The following is a 19,183-nucleotide window of genomic DNA, read 5'->3' on the forward strand; positions in this document are numbered from 1 at the left end:
TGCCAGATGCAGTTGACAGCAGCATGGGCTGTGTTCAATATCTTAACAATACAAGCCCTCACCCAGTAATCTGGGAAAACGAAACACTGCTCTGAGAAGCAATACTTCCCCTCTTGCAAGCACTGAGTCTGTGTATAACAAAAGAGAACTTTTAATAAAAGAGAAAGGGAACCAGACATTAGTTTGGGAAAACACTACAATCACATTCAAAATGTTCAATCATAAGCAACACCCACCCCACAGTGCGTTGGGCAGTCTCCTTTGCCTCAGTTTCCCACCTTGCAGTGGGAAAGTCCAACGAATGAATATCCCTTTTACACATCACTCCCCTCTCCTTCTGCTGTACCCCACTCACAGTTGGCTGTCCTCGGTTAGCGAAGACCCAGAGCCCACAGGTGTGTTCACAGGGTTTCACCTCCCAGCCCAGCAAGCATGTGGTGGTGGGGGGAGAGCATCGAGGAATGTCTCTGTGGTCACTGTGTGCCTCTGCGACAGGTTGTTTACTGCTGCCTCTGCTGCTTTTCTGTGCTGCTGCTGGTTGCATGCTGCTGCTGTTGGACATTCACTGCCACTCCTGTGGTGCCATGTTCTGAGGTTCCACTGCTTAACCCTGGTCTTTAGTATTTTCAGCTCTTAGTGTTTTCATTGTGTAGCAAGGACCCTCGCTGCCAATAAAGCCTCTGCATTGTCTTTCCTTTCATCACTGTCCCTACATCAGGACTCAACCGTAGCCCCTTGAACTGTTTCTCCGTGAGTTAGCGCTAGTAATCATTGAACAGAAACAATGACTCTTAATTGACTCTAATTAGCTCTGTCTTTAAACACTGAAGAGGGGAAGGTCAAATGGTGTCTAAGGATATGTCTGTTCTGACAGCGGCAAAGTTGCTGCCGTCAGATTGATCTTTCTGGATTGACTGAGTGGTCAGTGTAGATCCACTCAATCGATCAGGAAGTCAACACGGGTAATCCACCTCCTCAAGGGGTATAGTGCTGCGTTGACAGGAACACAGTTCCTGTCGGCACAGTGCAGTGAAGATGGCACGCAGAAGGGAAACACAGCAGTCGACTGCCGTCTAATTTCAAGGTAAGTGTAGACCAACCCTGGAACTCATACTGCCAGGTAGGAACATCTGTCATTGGGATTTCGCATCCCTACCCCCTGATTAGTGAGTGAGGTTCAGTTTAGGGTGACCCACTCAGTCAGGGCATGCTTTACCTTTACAATAAAGATAACAACATTTTATTACCCCTTCACTCAAAACTCAAGTAATTTGTAACCCAACACTAGCCAAAATTGATCAGTTTGGCAAAGCAGCTCCATCATGCAACACACCTAGGCAGAGTGTAGGTGTGTCTATGCAAATACAGTCTGTTCCTGAAATCTTTTACCCCCAGCTCATCACTAGATGTCAGGAGAGAGCACATTCAGACCCTGCTTACAGTTGGTTAGCTCAGTAAAGATTACTGCAGAGTACAACAGATCAGATAATAGATAGCAAGCCACAGCTCACAAAGGGAATGCAATCCAATTAAAAGATCCAAATAAAAAAAAAACTCCTCATAAAACCAAATCAGATAGTCCACATATAAAATCAAAGTCATGGAACAAACTCTGGGTAGTCCTTAGTATGACTTGCCAGTGTTCTGACAACTAGTTTTCTCTATAAATTGAGAAGACCTGCATATGACATTGTTTAAAATTCTAGCTCCTTACTTTTGACTAGCTTTTTTTTCTCATAGGATAATTAACAAACACAACATTACTGGGAAAACCCCAGTGTCTGAGAGTTATCTTAATAAGCAAATTTTATAAGCACAACTCAGTGATGCACTAAAACTCAGATTCTGGGTTTGCTTTTCACCACATATCCTCTCATTTTGTAGGCACAATTGAAGTCTCTATATATCTAACTACCTGATTACATCCACTCATCAGGTAGACACCTAAAAGACATAATTTACACGCCAAATTAATTGTAGCTGAAAAAGAGATTAAAAAAGATTTAAAAGGCTGGCTCCATATGTGAAAGGTGACAGGGAAACTATTTTCCCTGTCTTTTACCATTTAATTTTATTTTATTTTACATATTTTCACCAGTTAATGTATAATACATTGAGTGAGTAATGACAGTTCTAAAATTCAGCTTTAAATTACCTATTTGTACAAACTTGGGAAAAAATGCATATGTTTTAAATGTGGATCTCGGTAAATCTATCCTCTTCTTCTGTAGTAAATCCTGCTGCCCTTACTCAGGCAAAACTTCCACTGTGTACAAATCAGTGGAGTTGTGGCTGATTAATTGTGGCTTTAGGATTTAGCCCTTAAGAGTTAGTGTGAGTGCAGTGGATGAAGGTGATGGAAGTGGGTGGGCAATAAGCTGCAAACAATTCATATAACCAGACCGTTCAGTCAAGCTGACCATTTCTTTTACCCGACTTACAAAGATCTGGTATCTGGAAATGATATTTCCACAAAGAATTTCATTGTAATCCAAATGTCTATAGGAAGATCAATATTTATCACAGAAATAAAGATGATCAGCACATAATGATGCAAAATGTTTCAGTGATTATCATCCTTTGTCTAAAAACTTTGGTGGTTGTTTTAAATCTTAGGTGCAAAAGGTGATGTGGGTTTTCCAGGCTCCCCAGGAAGCCCGGGGATTCCTGGCTCAAAAGGAGAAGCAGGATTTCTCGGTCCACAGGGTCCTCCAGGCCAACAGGGTGCTGCCGGACTACCAGGTAGACCAATGGAAGGTCCTAAAGGAGACAGAGGAGCCCAGGGTCAACCTGGACTTTCAGGTAAGAGAATGTACTGAAATATTAAAATTCTATTAACTGTAAAATGTCTAATGTTTTATGATGATATACAATTTATTACTTATTTTTATTATTAGTCAGCACTTATGATATTAGTGATATCTCCTTTCTATTAATAATATAATTTAATATTGCTTTGTATTAAGTCTTTATTTTGTTTCTTACCTTTTTATATATCCTTTTTTAATATAAAATGAAATCTTCCTAGTTGTCCTGGAAAAGCATTCTCCCAATGGAATGTTTTGCAGTGTATCCTAACAGTGATCAGCCTTTGGGTTACTTTAATCTCTCCTCTTAGTTCATTCCATCCATGAACTCCTTTCACTTAGAGCACTTTATCTGCAGCTCCAATGTGTTTCATCCGGGGTTTTATTAGTAGTTTTGTACCAGAGAGTGTAGCTGTCTTGGCAAGCCATGGATGGACATGCCATAGCTGATGATGTTGGGTCCTAGCCTATTGATGTATTTGAAAATTGGGGTGAAGGCCTTGAGTTGGCGATGGAAGTGGATTAAAAGGCAGTGGAGAGTGTGGAGCACAGGAGCGATTAGCTCATAGCAGCATGAGCTGCCAAGTTCTGCACGAGCAGAAGCCTCTGCATTGCTTCTTGTTCAGCCCCAGCTACAGTGAATTACAGTAATTCAGTTTGGAGGAGATTAATGTGTGGATCACTATGGTAGATTCTTGTCCAAAGGAAATGTGAAGCCGCCTAGCTTCATAGAGTCTAAGGAGAAATAAGGTATTTCTCAATCCTGTCTCAACCTGCTTCTCCAGTAGCAGCAATGAGTTCAGTTGGACCCTAAAACTTTGAAACTACTTGAACTGGAAAGTGACCCATTGGACAGGTAGTCCTCGCTAGTCGTAGAAACATTCCTACCCCTTACCAGCATTATTTCGATCTTGCCCACCTTTACCTTGGGCCATCTGGTCCTAATCCAAATACTGATGTCTTATAGAAAACAAATTTGCCAAGAAACTTTTCCCTATCCCTCCATTTTAGGTCTACCAGGTCCAATGGGACGACCAGGACCTCCAGGACTAGATGGAGCCAAAGGAGAAAAAGGAAACACGGGTTGGCCTGGGTCACCTGGAAGACTTGGAATAAAAGGTGATCAGGGATTCCAAGGCATACCTGTAAGTTACTTTAAATACATTAGCGATTTCTCCAGTGTAGCTCAGTAGCACATAGTGGTCAACTTGTTTCTTCCAGTTAATGGATGCATTAATCATAGATATTTCTTTTTCAAACTAATGATACTTTATTTCCAAAGTGCTTCCAGATTCTCTGCTGACTGTAAAGTCTATTTCAAAACATTTCAATTCTCTGTTTTAAGGGCTGCTTAACAATGAGCTAATGAACTTATTAGAACTTTATAGACAGCAAATGACAACGTCCAAACAACCAGCATAAAATTTACAGTGTATTAACAGTACAGGATGGCTGCAGCACACCTACAAAAGAATTCATATGTAATTTTAAAGATTGCATATTTCACAATAAATTGCATGCTGAAAATATCTGAGCTGTTTGAGTAAGATATGAAACCATTCAAATAAAGTAAGTGCACTTTCAGTTCTGTCACTGATGAATTACAGCTGTTGATGTAGAAACATGTACATTATTGCCATATATCAGTCCTCTTCTCCCATCCAAAAAAAAATTCCTTCAGTAATGCTGTGTATCTCCATCTACTAGAAAGAATGAGGTGACAATCTCTGTCCGCTAAAATCTACAAGGTTCTATACTCTTCCTCTCAGTATTTGTCTCCTCATTTCTTGAAGCACAGTTCTCTCCAGGTTGTAGCTCATTCCCTTTTCTAGCAGGAAATTAAAATAAAATAAGATAAAATAAAAATAGATGAATAAAAACAGGGATAAGAGAACAGGCACGGCACCACCAGACTTATTGTACAGGATGGAGAGAGACTCAAGAAAGGAGTCATTAAGGTCCGAATGTGGGAAATAGGAAGCCAGTGGTGTACTCAGAGGAACAGGTGCTTCATAATGCAAAGCCAAACTGGATGTTCTTCTGTCTCCAAGGGGCTGCTTCTACAGTGATGCTTAAGCCGGTGTCTTGAATTTTTTAAGCTGGATCCTTCTTGGTCACCAGCTTTCCACATTCGAAATAGTTTTATGTCATTAGTAACTCCAAGAGACAGATGGTCTCACCGTACATTGACAGCAAGATTCAAATGTGAATTCCAGCATAGACTTCCCTTTACTAAGTACCCAGAACATTTATAAGCAGAAGTGAATGAAAATAGAATTTCCCATGGGAGAGAAATTCTGATATTTCAACAAATGATTTGTTTCCAAATCAGGACAAAGAATTTAAATATTTCACAGAATGAGAAGTTTCAATAATTTTCAGTTGAAACGTAACACTTCAACATTCCCAAATCAAAATGTTTCATTTTGGTGTTATTTATCTGACCTGAAACATTTTGTTTTGCGTCAATTAAATATTAAACTGCACCTTCCTGTGGTGTTGCATTGCCTCAAGGGAGTTGGGTTCAGGTGTCTGATGTCCCTATTTTCCCCCATAGGCCAGTCGTCCAAACCAGACTACATCTCCCATGAAGCACTCACGGCCATGCACCATGATACCTGGTCAGAGGGGAGACCATGTTGCATCATGGGAGATATAGTTCAGCCAGGAAGCCAGCTTCTAGAAGAGATTATCATCTGAACTACAATTCACATGACCAATATACCACCGTAGGGAAATGCAGTTTATTGTTGAATTGACTTGAAACTAAACATTTCAGGTCAGTTCAACAAACTGAAATATTTTCTTTCAGGTGGAACCAACCCAGAACAACATATTTCATTATGATTTTTCTGACAGAAAATTGAAAGACTTTGGCAAAATCAAAATTTTCCTGTTGATTTTGCAGAAACTTTTTTCTTTTTTCTGTTGAAAAATCATTCTGATGGAAAATTCCCAACCAGCTCCACTTCTATGAGTCAGGTTGGGGAGCACAAGCCTACAGTTTCTTTGGGGGAGGTAGACTGAGAGGCCTTTCCTCATGATTATTTTCTAAATGATTCTGACCTTCATCCTTGGTGCTGCTCAGGCCCAGGCAAGCAATCAGGCAATGTAATATTCAGCTTATACATAGAGCATGCTTCTTTTTAAAATAAATAATTGATGTGTGCCATGTGCTTTATGGCTACAATTAACCACATCACTTTTATTTTGTGAATATCTCCTTTCGCCTTCCTGATGTAATTTCTCTCTGTGTACCCATCACACTATCTCTAACCTATCTTGTAAATTTCTTAGCGCAAGGACTATAGCCCAGTTCCTCAAAGGTATTTAGGTGCCTAATTCCCATTAATTTCAAAGAAGTTAGGTGCCTAAATACATTTTTGGATCTGGGTCTATGTCTGTATTTTCTCTGCACACCTACGGAGCTGTATGAAAATGTTATATAATAATAATGTCTCATGATCACTGTAGTGTTTAGGACTTGTGTTAGCAATTTGTTGTGGGAATCTCTAAGGTATGCTTAGATGCTTATTCCGCGTCATTTGAAATAGAAACTAAAAACAGCTGTTTAAAGATACTGTCAAGAAATTCTATTGGGTGACTAATGAGTTTGCTATGTCTTGTGTGAGTCTTATAGTATGTGGGCCTGATTTTCCTCTAGCACAGGCCTGGTCTACACTACCAAGTTAGGTCAATGTAAGCTGCCTTGCATCAGCCTATTTATACACATATCTACGCTCAAATTTCTCTCCTGTCGACATAAGTGCCCTGTTATGCTGGTGCAGTAAAACCATCTCCCCGAATGGTGTTGAGCTATAGTCAAAGTACTGTGGTTGACACAGTGCAAGTGTAGACATCGAATGACCTATGTCCATCCTAACAGTCCTCCAACAGTTGTCCCACAATGCCTGACGCTGACAGCTCTGGTCACAAATGTGAACTCCACTGCCCAGGGTTTGCAGACACCAGAAGCCCCTCCTGTCCCCCTTTAAAATCCTGTCTTTTTTAAATGCCTTTTACTGATTGCTGGACTTGGTGACCACACCTAGCAGCTCTCCCTTGTTATGTGCAGCTGCCCAATTGACTATGTCAGCTATACACTCTTGACACACTCATGCCTGGAGCAGACAGGAGATATTGGATCACCTGGGCCTGTGGGAAGAAGAAACTGTTCAGGCACAGTTATAGAACGTTCATGAAAACAAGGACATCTATGTGCAGATTGTACAGGAGATGCAGGTGAAGTGGTACTACAGGGATCAGTAGCAGTGCCGCATGAAAGCAAAGGAACTGTGGCAGGCGTACCACAAGGCAAAAGAGGCCAACAGTCAATCTGGTGCTGAGCTCCATATGTGCCAATTTACAACAAGCTGCATGCCATACTTGGCAGAAACCCCACCAGCACCTTGCAGACCACTGTGGATACTTCAGTAGAGCCTGAGATGTAGACCTCTGGCATGAACAGTGAGGAGGTGGAGGAAGAAAAGGAGGGAGGGAGATGCACTGCGAGGGGGAGGGCATCTGGCTATGCCATGAGCCAGGACCTGTAGAGACTCTACCGCAGCCTAGTCAGTCCCAGCAACCAAGCATGGGCAAGCACAAAGCAAAAGAAGGAACCTTGGGTAAGTGAATGCATTCATTTTCCCTCACAATGTTTAATTGTAAAGATGACCCCTGGCCCAGCCCAAGTTCCCAAAGACATATGTATTGACTTTTCATTGTTTTACTTATTTGAGAAGAGGTAGCCGTACAAAAAACTGAGGTACATTTGTTATCTTCTTTTCATTCCCCTGTAAGATTGGGCAGTTAGGGCCATGTGGAGAAGTTTGTTATGTACCTAAGGATATCCCTGTTATCCTCTTGAGAGACCTTGATGAAACTTTCATGGAGTTACTCTGCAGTTCTCTACCAAAGGTTTCTAAGGATATCCATCTTATTTCTTCCTCTGTGATAGGACACTTTCCCGCACCATTCCACCATGATTTTGGCAGGCACCATTGTAGTAACCAGGCTAGTGGCATACGGTCCTGGCTGGTTTCGGGATGCCATGTTCTCTGCACCACTGTGACACTCAAGAGTGAGATATCAGCTAAAATCACCACCACCTATGAAAAATAGTGCCAGTTCTCTGTGCTGTTGCCCTATACTTGTACCCAAGGAAATAGGCACCAAATTGTTTCATGCAACTGAAAATGTTAATACTCTCCTTTGCCCTTGCCTGGTCCCTTGCGAGCAATACTCACTGTGGCTGGGGCAGGAGAGCAGTGCTGTGCAGAGGTGCTCCACAGCTGAAGTGACAGTAAGTATGTTTTATTACAAATTTTTGTGGAAATGAGGGAAGGGAGTTTTGAAATTGATTTCTCACTTTCCGTGTTGACTGTAAGAACGATGATCGATATTTCCGTTCTATCTGTAGCTGCTGCTGTTGCAGCCTTCAGGAGTGACCCTCCACACTCGTGGAATGCCTGACCCTATTGAAGGGGAGAAAGATGAGGATGAGAGATGATATGTTCAGTGAGATCCTGCAAGCCAGTGCTCCATTGGACTATGAAGAAAGGGAATGGTGGGCCAACATGGGGACAGAGAGGACAGGTGAAAATGGAGAAAGACCCAAGAATCCCATCAGGAAAAGGAGATGGAGAGGGAGATGCACCAGTACACAATGAGGCTTCTCAGACAGCTAACACAAACGCTGCAGATCCTAGCTGACCAACACTAACAAATTTGCCACCCTTTGCAGTCACTGGAGAGGTGGCAGCTCCCTGCACCCCCCAAAAATCCACATGGAACCCTAGGCTTCATCCATACCACTACCACTCCACACCATGGGGACAGTCAAGACAACCACAACTTCACATACATTGACCTGTGAAAGTCACAACTGATGTGCGTGTGGCCAAAATGGACTGCATTTCTTCACTGAAATGGACAGAACCGCTTGCTGCCCTTCTAAATTTAAAGTTGCGTTTGGTAAACTTAGGTTGGGCGTTTGTATTGAATTGCATTGTCCTTGTGCTTTTGCATTGTTTCATTTCACTGCTGTTGTCAGTGAAGGCAAGTCTGTATTTTGAAAATAAATTCATCCTTGCTGTTCAGTGCATGTACTGCAGAATGTGTGGCAGGACGCAAAGCAAGCAGTACTTGGAGCGTACAGAATCCCAGAACTCATAGGTGCAAGAAAACACCCAGTCATGGGTGTAAATGTACAGCAAGCACTGCCTAATTCATGGTTTCAGTGAAAGACAGTGCAATAGTTATAAATGGGGAGCAGAACAGAACCGTTCACAGGTTCATTACAAGGTACAAAGTTATATGTATAAATGTACACCAGGCACTGTTCCTGACAGCTCACCAACCTTCAGGGCCAGAGCACAGTCAAGCACAGCACATGACTGTGCCTGACCGTGACAGTTCTCTGTCAAAGCCTCCTGTAACCACATAGCTCCATCCTGGGCTCATGTAATGGCCCTTCTGTTTGACTGTTCAGAGTCAGCAGACAGCTCCTCTGCCCGGTAGCAGTTTTTTCCTCCTTTGCCTCACATAGATAATGCAGCAGACAACTGGCAGCTATAACCATTGGGCTGTTTTTCTCTCTGAGATCCAGTCTACCAAAAAGTACCTTCATCGCTGTCATTTTGCACCTGCTGAGCGGGTAGCTAAATCTTTCCATGGTGCCGTCAAAGGGACAGTGTACAGCTTCATTAGCCAGGGGAGCAAGGTGTAGGCTGGGTCCTCCAGAATCACTGTTGGCATTTCAACATCATCAATGATAATCCAATGGACAGGAAAGAATGGCTTGCTTGCAGCTCTCTGAACAATCCTGTGTTTTTAAAGGTGCGAGTGTTATGCACCTTCCCTGACCAGCCGTCACTGATGTTGGTGAAGTGTCCCAAGTAACCCACCAATGCTTGCGTAACCATAGAAATATAGCCCTTTCTGTTGATGTGTTCTGTAGGCAGGTGGGCTGGTGCCAAAATAGAGATAGACGTGCCGTCTATCGCCCCACCCGATTGGTGCAAATTCATCCATTACGTCCTGCCCATTGCCAAGGATCACGCTCCCGCATAACAGAAGACAGTGAATGGCCCTACACACTTGCATGACAACAGCTTCCACTGTGGATGTTCCAACTCCAGAATGATTTCCCGCTGACTGGCAGCAATACAGAAATGCAAGCTTCCAGAGTGGGATCGCCACTGACTTCTCAACTGTAAACACTCTCGCTCTCATTCTGGTATCCCTGTGCTGGAGGGCTGGCACGAGCCCAGAACATAGATCCAGGAATGTGGCTTTGCACATCCAAAAGTTCTGCAGCCACTTCTCAACTTCCCCAACCTGCATTATGATGCAATCCCACCTGTCAGTGCTCATTTCTCAGGCCCGGAAACTGCACTCCACCATCTGCAGCTGCTTCAGGATCACCAACAACCTTCTCTTTTGCTATATCCCTCCACAACCCATCCTTAAAGAAATCATCATGTGTTCTGGTGTTATGGTTCTTCTTGTGGCTTTGATCATACCAGAGAATCATGCGTCTTGTATTTGCAACATTCATGGGAATGATACGGAAGTGTGGGGCTTCATGCTTCTGCCAGAGATGGCAGACACCAAACAGTGCTGTGTGGGTTTGTGGGATCTTAAAAAAAAAGGCACACAATTATGGGATATGAATGGCATTATGGAGAAGGTTGTTGCATGCTGGGAACTTGACCCCTACCTACCAGAGAGTTCCCTAAGTAGTTATTTGTATACCACAACACAGTGCAAATTCCAGAAAGCTTTGTGCCAGATGGCAGCACATGGCACACTGGGATACCTGCTCATAGTGCACTGCACTTTGCATCGACGCAAGTATTCCTGGTGAGTACATGCAGCACCGACATAACCAGCTAAGTATGCACGAGCATGAGCAATACACTAACTTTGTCAATTGTATGCTGAGGTAACTTGCATTAGCCAAAGTTTGTAATGTAGACACAGCCTTAGACTGTTGTAAAACTGGGTATAACTGATTGCACTGGAGTATTTCATTTACAGCAGGTACGTGAAAGGAGAATCAGGCCTCGTGTGTTAAACTTCTATGCTCCTAGACCAGTTCAGCCCTGCTGAAAAGGCCAAGTCCCCTGCAAGGGAACTTGAGGATACTGAGTACTTGTCATCTCATTCCATATATGAAATAATTTTTTCTATGACCTGAAATACACTATCCTCCCACTTGGGGCACCTGAGGCCAGCCCCCTTAGTCTGGGATATGCTGACTGAGTGCTCTAGTAAGTGATATTTGTCTCCCATCTCATGCTTTTCATGGTGTCATTTCCCAAGGCTCAAGGCCATTTGATTAGTTAAACTTTTATTGAACCACCTTATTTTGTCCCAGTGTGTTTGCAAGATTAAAGCATAGCATAGCACAGATCAACACATAGGCTGCACTGCCTGCTTACAACAAGCCTTTGTTTCTGAACAAAGCCTTCTCATTTGAGCAATGTAACATTAGAGAAGGGCCATCTTTGGATTGAATGGCTTGTCTCTGATTTTAGAAATTACCTACTCGAGTGTTTTTTACAACTTTCCAAAATCACATGATTATTTGAGAGGTGTGTCATAGCAATACAGGATAATTCATGCCTGGCTTCTTCTTATATAGGGTAATGCTGGTTTACCAGGAGTTACTGGTCAAAAGGGTGACATGGGACCTTCAGGAGTTCCCGGGTTTCAAGGTGAGGAGAAATATATAATTTACAAAATTATTGTTCTTTAACTTCATGTAAGGAAGAGGGAGATTGTACTCTCTCCCCCCCTCCCCCTCTTTATGAAAAGAAACTACCCAAATAATATTAGTCTAGCATCATATAGGTACCATAGCCTTAAATTTGAAGATACTTCAGAAGTCAGAACAAGGACAACATGAATTTTTTCCTTTTCTCGTTCTGTAGATTGTAAACTTCATGTTTGCTTTTGAAGAAGAATGAAAAATCAATGTCTGGCTTTTCTAAGAATAGGCATCATTTTCTTTGAGATGTGGTATGATAGGTGTTAACTTGAGGCTGCTTGCAAGCATGGACATACATTTCCATGAGTAAACAAGCGTTTTCTATCATTTCCACTATAATTCTTATGTTTATTAAAATTTTAAGTTTATGAAAGAAATGCAGCTGTCAACACATTTAAAATGTGTCTGAATTTAGAAATCTGAGTGTGAATTTGTCTTCAGTCATCTTTTAAATGAATATCGAAGCAGTTTTATGTGATCATTTCATATGCCCTGTTCATGCAAACACTTGAAATCAAAGGAACTACTCATGTGGGTAAAGTTACTGATATGTCTAAACATTTGCAGGATTGGATCGATTATTCAGCACACATAGTTTTAAAACAAGAATTGATGGCTTAAATTTTCATGTAAATTTGTCTTCAGGTCCAAAAGGATCTTCTGGCTTCCCAGGACTCAAGGGAGAACAAGGTGACCAAGGTTTTCCTGGCTCTAAAGGTATGGTAAGCTTATGTATTTTTCAGATTTTGTAATTTTTAAAATAGGTTTGTTTGTTTCTTACTAAACTAAACATTATATCACCCTTTGCATTTTGTACAATGTAAAAAGAAATGTAGAAAGTGCAAGTGAGTTAATAGAATCTCAACCTCAAAATGTACAGACTGTAAATTATCTTTACAATTAGATTTAAGCTCTTAGGTTTCTATCCCAATATATTTGTACAGAGTCTAGCACAATGGGGCCTGATCCTTAGTGCAACCTTTGGGTGTTAATGGTACATAATTATTAATTATTTATATTGTCTGATAACAAACACTTTCTTTTGTATTTGCTTCCTTCATTTTGGCAGGTTTACAAGGTCCACCAGGTCCTCCAGGCCCTTATCAGATTCTTAAAGGAGAACCAGGTTTACCTGGTCCTGTTGGACCAATTGGTCTCAAAGGGCTCTCTGGACTTCCAGGTGCAAAAGGACAGCAAGGTGAGGGGGTTTTAAAGTTGCTTATAGGTGGTGCATAGTGTAAAAGGAAGCTATGACAGGCTGAGCATTAGCAGGCTATTGGTATAACTTAAGCTCTGTCCAGCTACTTCTCTAGCCATGTCTGTAGTGGCTGCCCAAAGGAAAGCAGTGCTTCTCTTTGAAGTCTCTGTACAAGAATGCCAGCAGCAGGTCTTCAACAAGAAGTCTCCACTTCCTCTCTCTTAGCCTACCATCTCTGTGGAATTGGGCAGCATCTAGCATAAAACTTACATAAAACACCTAAATGGAGAGATTTAAAGATTCTTAAGAGATTAGGAAAAGAGGGAGAAAGGGGGCAAGGGGTCAGGAAAGTAGTGGCTGACATAAGTGGGTGTGGGCCTGTGGCCATTTGGACTGGCGAAGGGTGGGGGGTCCTAGGAAGCTGCAGTTCAGAAGGGTTCCAAAATCAATAACATAAAGGAGAAAATTCTTCCCCTTGCTCCCTGTTATTTTATATATATACACAAGTGACGAGGAAATAAGGTGAAAGATAGATAAAGCAAAAAGACAAACTAGTTCTTATAAAGGACATGACGATTCTTGTTGGTAATGGGGGCAGAAGCACTGCTGTGAGTTGGTTAAATGACCATGAAATCATCCAAATAGCTTCATTGGCCAATCAGAATATGACTTTGGCCAAAGAGGGTCTGTAGTCATTCTCCAATAGTTAGCTCGAAGCCTTAATGTAACCATACACTATACAGTATCTGCAGAAGTATAGGTGTAACTGAGATATCTGGAGTAGTGTGGAAATAACAGTTTGATGCCGGTGCTGTTAAACTGCATCCAGCAATACAGTATTTAAATGAGAGTGAAATATACACAAACAACTACAAAATATAGCACTGATTTAATGGGTAAAGCCAAAACCAATTTGGCAAAGACCTAGCAGGGCTGTGAATTTCCCACAACTTGTTACAGATTTGGACTCTCTTTATGGAGTTTTACTTGAAGCTCCCTCAGCTTTGAACTCCTGCTGTCAGGCCTTTCTCCTCATTCTCTTTCCTTTCTCCTCACTGTCTGGACAAATGCTAGCAGGAAATCGCTGCTGCAGATGTGCACCTCCAGTGGCTATATTTTGATCCTCTCTCACCCCCCATCCCTCAACACCTCTCCCCCAACAGGCACTCCCGCCTACCTGCACTGGGTACTGGCATTTTCCCATAAGTACTGGGTTCATGCTTGTTTCTGTATGTCTCCATGGTCCAGTTGTAATTATTTCTTATATTTTGATAGGAGTGACAGGCCCTGAGGGTATACCTGGGCAACCTGGTATTCCAGGGTTTGATGGTACACCTGGTCAGAAAGGAGAACCTGGTCCTTCTGGTCCCCCAGGTAGGTCTGAATATTCTTGAAAGACACCGTTCTTGATTACAAAGGGACTATAAATGATTGCTGGTGGTGTTTACAGAATGAAGTTAAGGCTGAAATTTAAAAAAAAAGGTTGGCAGCTGGATAAAGACTGTGCAAGAAGCGGAGACACATAACAAAAACACTTGTAGCATTTAAAAGAACATGCTCATTGAAGGAACTGCTGACGTCTCCAGGAGATGTTCTGGTGTAATTTAGTGACAGACAAGGCTATTTTACATTAGATTAAATGGCCATATGTTATTTGCCATATTCCTTATAAAGGATGGTGGTAGGCAGAACATATGCTAGATAAAGAAAATACAGCTATAGTGAATAAAAGATGTACAGGCTCAAATCTTACACCTTTCTGTTAGGGTAGAGCTACCAGTTACAACTGGCAAGAGAAGATGTGCTAGACATAATAGCATTAATAGTGAAAAGACTCTGGATTTAGAGAGATTACCTGTGGGCTATTATAATACCTTTAATGAGTGCTAGGCATATTATTTTACATGGCTTAATCTAGAAAAGAGAAGACTCAGAAGGGAAATGATTACAATCTAGAAATATCTTCAAGGTAACAATATAAGCAAAGGAATAAATTATTCACTGTCCTCGAAGTGATAAGCCTGGTGATCAAGAATTGAGAATTTAAGATCTCTGCCTGGTTTTAACAAAACAGAAGTTAATATGGTACTTTGATTTAAGTGATTTTTTTTATCCTAAATAGGACCTGAATAAACATTTTTATTTTATAGAGATACTGGATTAGATTGTAAGGAGCCCTTAACGTTTAAGCCTGGTGTTTAGCAGCCATTTAAAAAGCAAAGAAAGAAATAGAGATTTTGATGAGAAAATAATTGCACAAGAAGGTGATGAATGAGGTCACCATTTGAAGTCACAATACTGTGCTCAGTTCTGGTTATCTTATTATAAAATTGGTATTAAGCGATGGAAAAGGTACTGCAGAGGGTAGCCAGAATGATTCAGTCATTTGTTGAATTTAGTTCTACAGAAAGACAGAGAAACTAGGTCTCTTTCCTTTAGAAAGGAAGAAACCTCAGTGAAGCATGTGCAGTTCTGATGGGAATAGAAAGGATAGAAGCTACTAGAGTATCTGATTTTCTGTCCATTTCAGGAACTAGGGGCATGAACCAAAGCTAGGGAAGAGTCAGGTCACAAAGGAGTCTAGGCAGAATTTCAGTAGGAAGCACTGATGATAGACCAGGTATGGAATTCTCCACAGAAGGCAGCAACAGGAACAGCTTTAATTAGGGTTAAAGACAGAGTTAGACAAGTATTTAGAGGCAAGAAATCATTACAGAACACAAAAGAGAGAGTGTGAATCTAGCCTAGGATGTCCAACCCTAACTAATCCCAACAATATGTTCTTTTATATAAAACATTCCATGATAGCAGAATAGATTCTGTTCGTATTTGATTGAAAAATTATAAAAATGAAGTTGTGCGGAGGAATATTAGTAAACTAACAAAATTATGAGTAGTGTGTTGTATCTGTGTTGGTCCCAAGATATGAAAGTGACAAGGTGGGTGAGTTAATATATTTTATTGGACTAATTTCTGTTGGTGAAAGAGACAAGCTTCATGCTTACACAGAGCTCTTCTTCAGGTCACCTTGTCTCTCTAAGATTATAAATAATAATTTCAGCTGAATTGATTGACTCTATACAAAGCATTTGCAATCTTTTAAGAACACAGGATAGTACTTACATATCATGGTAAAGGACACTTTAGAAAAACTTAAGAAAGATAGATAAGTAGATCTGAAAATAATACATGATAACAGTCATAACAACTATAATAATCTTGTAGAACAATTTCCATTATAATTTCCCCTTTTCACATGTCTGTAACTTTCTGAAGTTTTGCCACATTTGAAAAAAATGCATAATGTTACAAAAACTTGAAAATGCAAGACTCCAAATGCACAGATGAACGTTCTATCATTGCACGTAGGTCTGATCAGCAACCACTGAAGTCAATAAGAGTGTTTTTTTTTTTACTTCGGTAGGCACTGGTCAGAGCCTAAGGTTATTGGAATAACTTCATTGACTTTATTTACATTGATGGGAGATCAGAAACAGGCCATTAAAGATAGATGTGGTACCCATGGGTTGTAAGTGCAGCAAGTAATTTAGCTCTGTACTTTTTTGTAGCCACTCCTACCATTACCAAAGCTTGTTATCTGTAGAGGCTGAATAGATGCAGAAGGAGGTGGTGCTAGCAACTTGTGGAGGTCGCTTTCCTTGGAAGCTTTGGTCAATTTGTTTAAATGAAGCAACAAAGAAGTTGTGCTGGAAACATGGCAGACTTTTTTCCTCAGTAACCAATGAGCATAATCAGAAGTTGCAGCTTGTAAGGTCTGGCAGCAAAACTAGCTTTGAACTAAGGATTTGACTGACTCCACAAGACTTGAGTTCTCTGCGGCTCTATTCCTTTAACGCTTAGAGATCCATGGGACCTCAGCTTTTGAAAAACATCAGAGGACATATTTGAGTGGAGGCTTCACTGTAGCCATGGATCAAAGAGCTTACCAGCACCACTGACAAAGCCGGAAGATCTTGCAATCTTAATCAAATCAAATCCTTTGGGATAGTGCAGCCTACTTTTCCAGTACATCCAGCCCATAATGTTGGCTGGGCCAGAGGCAAGCCAGGGCCACAGGCCCACTGCCCTACTCCCTTTGAGGTGATGCTCATCCCTTAAGGGTGAAGGAGGGGAGTAGTCTCTGTGGGTCCTCAAGCACAGAAGCTATATTTTTCCCTGTCCCTTGCACAGGGCTTTCGCAGGAAAAGGCTCTATTTACCCTCCCACTCTTCCCCCACGTACATACACCCAGTGATAATTTGCCCTCTAGTATCTTCTCATCCTTCTTTCCTCATAAAATGTAAACTTCCATGTGTAACGTGTATCGTACACAACATGGATGAACAACATGCCCACTTTAGCATTGCAAGAGAAACCTTTACGTTACCAAACTTGCTGATGCCTGAGTGCTTATTTTTTCACAATCTTTTTTCACAATCTCAATGTTGCATTCAGGCTAGGGTGTTTTTGTTGTTGTTTTTTCATTTAATATGGGTTGTAATTTCAGACAGTTCAAATTCTTAAACAGTGATTGCCTGGTAAGCAGCAATTCTCTAGTTCCCATTACCTGCTCTAATTTCAGGCCATCCGGAGTTGGCACACTGTAGGCATTCTCTGTAGGCATTCGTAAAGGCATTTAATAAGCATTCAAAGCACTTTGGCTTCATTTACTTAGAGTTTAAGAAATTGTAGTACAAGTAGCACTGAACACTGCAGAGTAATTCCCCCGCCGGCCCCACTCCTGATAAAACGTTTAGCTCTAGTATAAGGTTAAATACAAGACATTATGCAAATGTTTATAGTGTAAGGTTAAAAACAAGTCATTATGCAAATACAGAATGCATATATATTGGTTTCCTGATAGTTTAAAAATTTATCCTTGACATTCTGTGCAGTCTGCGCAACAGAGTGCAGTAATGCAGTAGTTGTGTAAACTGAAAATAAATATGCAATTAATGGCTCAGATGGGATTCTCTCTACCAGGCTATCAGTCAACCCTTTTAGAAATAAAAGATTGGTAAATGTGACTTTCTGTTTGTAGGTCCGAGAGGAGCCAGAGGTCCACCAGGCCCTGAGGGTTTACCTGGGTCAATGGGCCCACCAGGCACAGCATCTGTTGCTCATGGCTTCCTTGTTACCAGACACAGTCAAACCACTGACGAACCAGAATGTCCATCTGGAACTAAACTGATGTACTACGGATACTCCTTGCTTTACGTACAAGGCAATGAAAGGGCACATGGGCAGGACTTGGGTAAGAGATCACAAAATAAATCAAACCAAATCAGATGTTAGCATGCATTACCGATGAATGTGGAGTGCAGCTTTATTTTGTTACAAACTAAACAAATATTTTGCTTATTTGTAGGCTTGGACTACACTGTGTAGAGCACGGGCTGCATAATGAGCATACTTAGCTGTTATAGTGCTTTATCCTTTTCCAGCCCTGCACATTCATGCACTAATGCATTGAGGAGCGTGATGGGACACCCCATCCCATGGTGTTCTGAGTGTTCCTGCACTCAGGCAGTGCCAATTAGGTGCATGTGCAGAACAGGGCCGCCGTATTAGCACTTTAAACATTGTACATTGTCACCAAAATTGCACTGATTAAAATATGCCAAATATTTACTCGAAAGGAGTTTTACACATTGACCTTTTTATTACACTTTCAGGCACAGCTGGGAGCTGTCTTCGTAAATTTAGCACTATGCCATTCTTGTTCTGCAACATCAACAATGTATGCAACTTTGCATCAAGGAATGATTATTCCTACTGGTTGTCTACTCCTGAACCCATGCCAATGAGTATGGCTCCTATCACTGGTGACAATATTAGGCCATTCATCAGTAGGTGAGTATTGCTCCTGCCACCATGGTTACGAATGTACAGAACACCTATTAAAAGTAGAGCTGGGCAAAAAAAATTCATCAAACTTTTTTCATATCACTCAGAATATTCTGATTCTTTTCCCAATTAAATTATTCAAATTGAAAAGTTTCTATATTGATTTGAATGAAATAAAATGAAAATATTTTGAGTCCCCACACCTTTTCCACTGGAAAAAGTGAGGAGAACCCAAGGCAAAAAATGGTTATTTTGATTCAAATGAAACAAAAATATTTATTTTGAATTGATTCATTGAAAAACAAATGCAGGACATTTTGAAGTAAGCAGAAATTTTGAATTATTCAAAATTCCAAGAGAAAAAATATTATTTCTGTTTTTCATCCAGCCCTAATTGGAAGTCCTTTGTGGCTCAATATCTTTTCCCTTTTGAAAATATATCAGTGTCCGTATTAACTATCATGCAGTATGCCAGGTTTCTTGCATTGTTTTGGACATTGCTTGATTGTGTTGCCAGTTGAAAGCAAACAATACCGCAGAGGAACCCAATTGTAGTAT

General features: G+C 41.1%; 1 protein-coding gene across 4 annotated transcripts in view; it reads left to right on the forward strand.

Moving 5' to 3' along the window:
* Positions 1-19,183, forward strand: part of COL4A1 (collagen type IV alpha 1 chain) — a 204,177-nt gene that overhangs the window by 175,808 nt on the left and 9,186 nt on the right. For all 4 annotated transcript variants that reach the window (XM_067563705.1, XM_067563706.1, XM_067563704.1 and 1 more), the window contains 8 exons: positions 2,617-2,802; positions 3,819-3,952; positions 11,455-11,527; positions 12,226-12,297; positions 12,650-12,778; positions 14,054-14,152; positions 17,820-18,032; positions 18,454-18,631. In XM_067563705.1, the coding sequence (XP_067419806.1) occupies positions 2,617-2,802; positions 3,819-3,952; positions 11,455-11,527; positions 12,226-12,297; positions 12,650-12,778; positions 14,054-14,152; positions 17,820-18,032; positions 18,454-18,631 (1,084 nt within the window). The remainder of the gene's footprint in view (positions 1-2,616; positions 2,803-3,818; positions 3,953-11,454; positions 11,528-12,225; positions 12,298-12,649; positions 12,779-14,053; positions 14,153-17,819; positions 18,033-18,453; positions 18,632-19,183) is intronic.

This window comes from Emydura macquarii, unplaced genomic scaffold (assembly GCF_026122565.2).
Source record: "Emydura macquarii macquarii isolate MOO-44397 ecotype Brisbane River unplaced genomic scaffold, CSIRO-AGI_Emac_v2 contig_2531, whole genome shotgun sequence".
Taxonomy (NCBI): domain Eukaryota; kingdom Metazoa; phylum Chordata; order Testudines; family Chelidae; genus Emydura; species Emydura macquarii.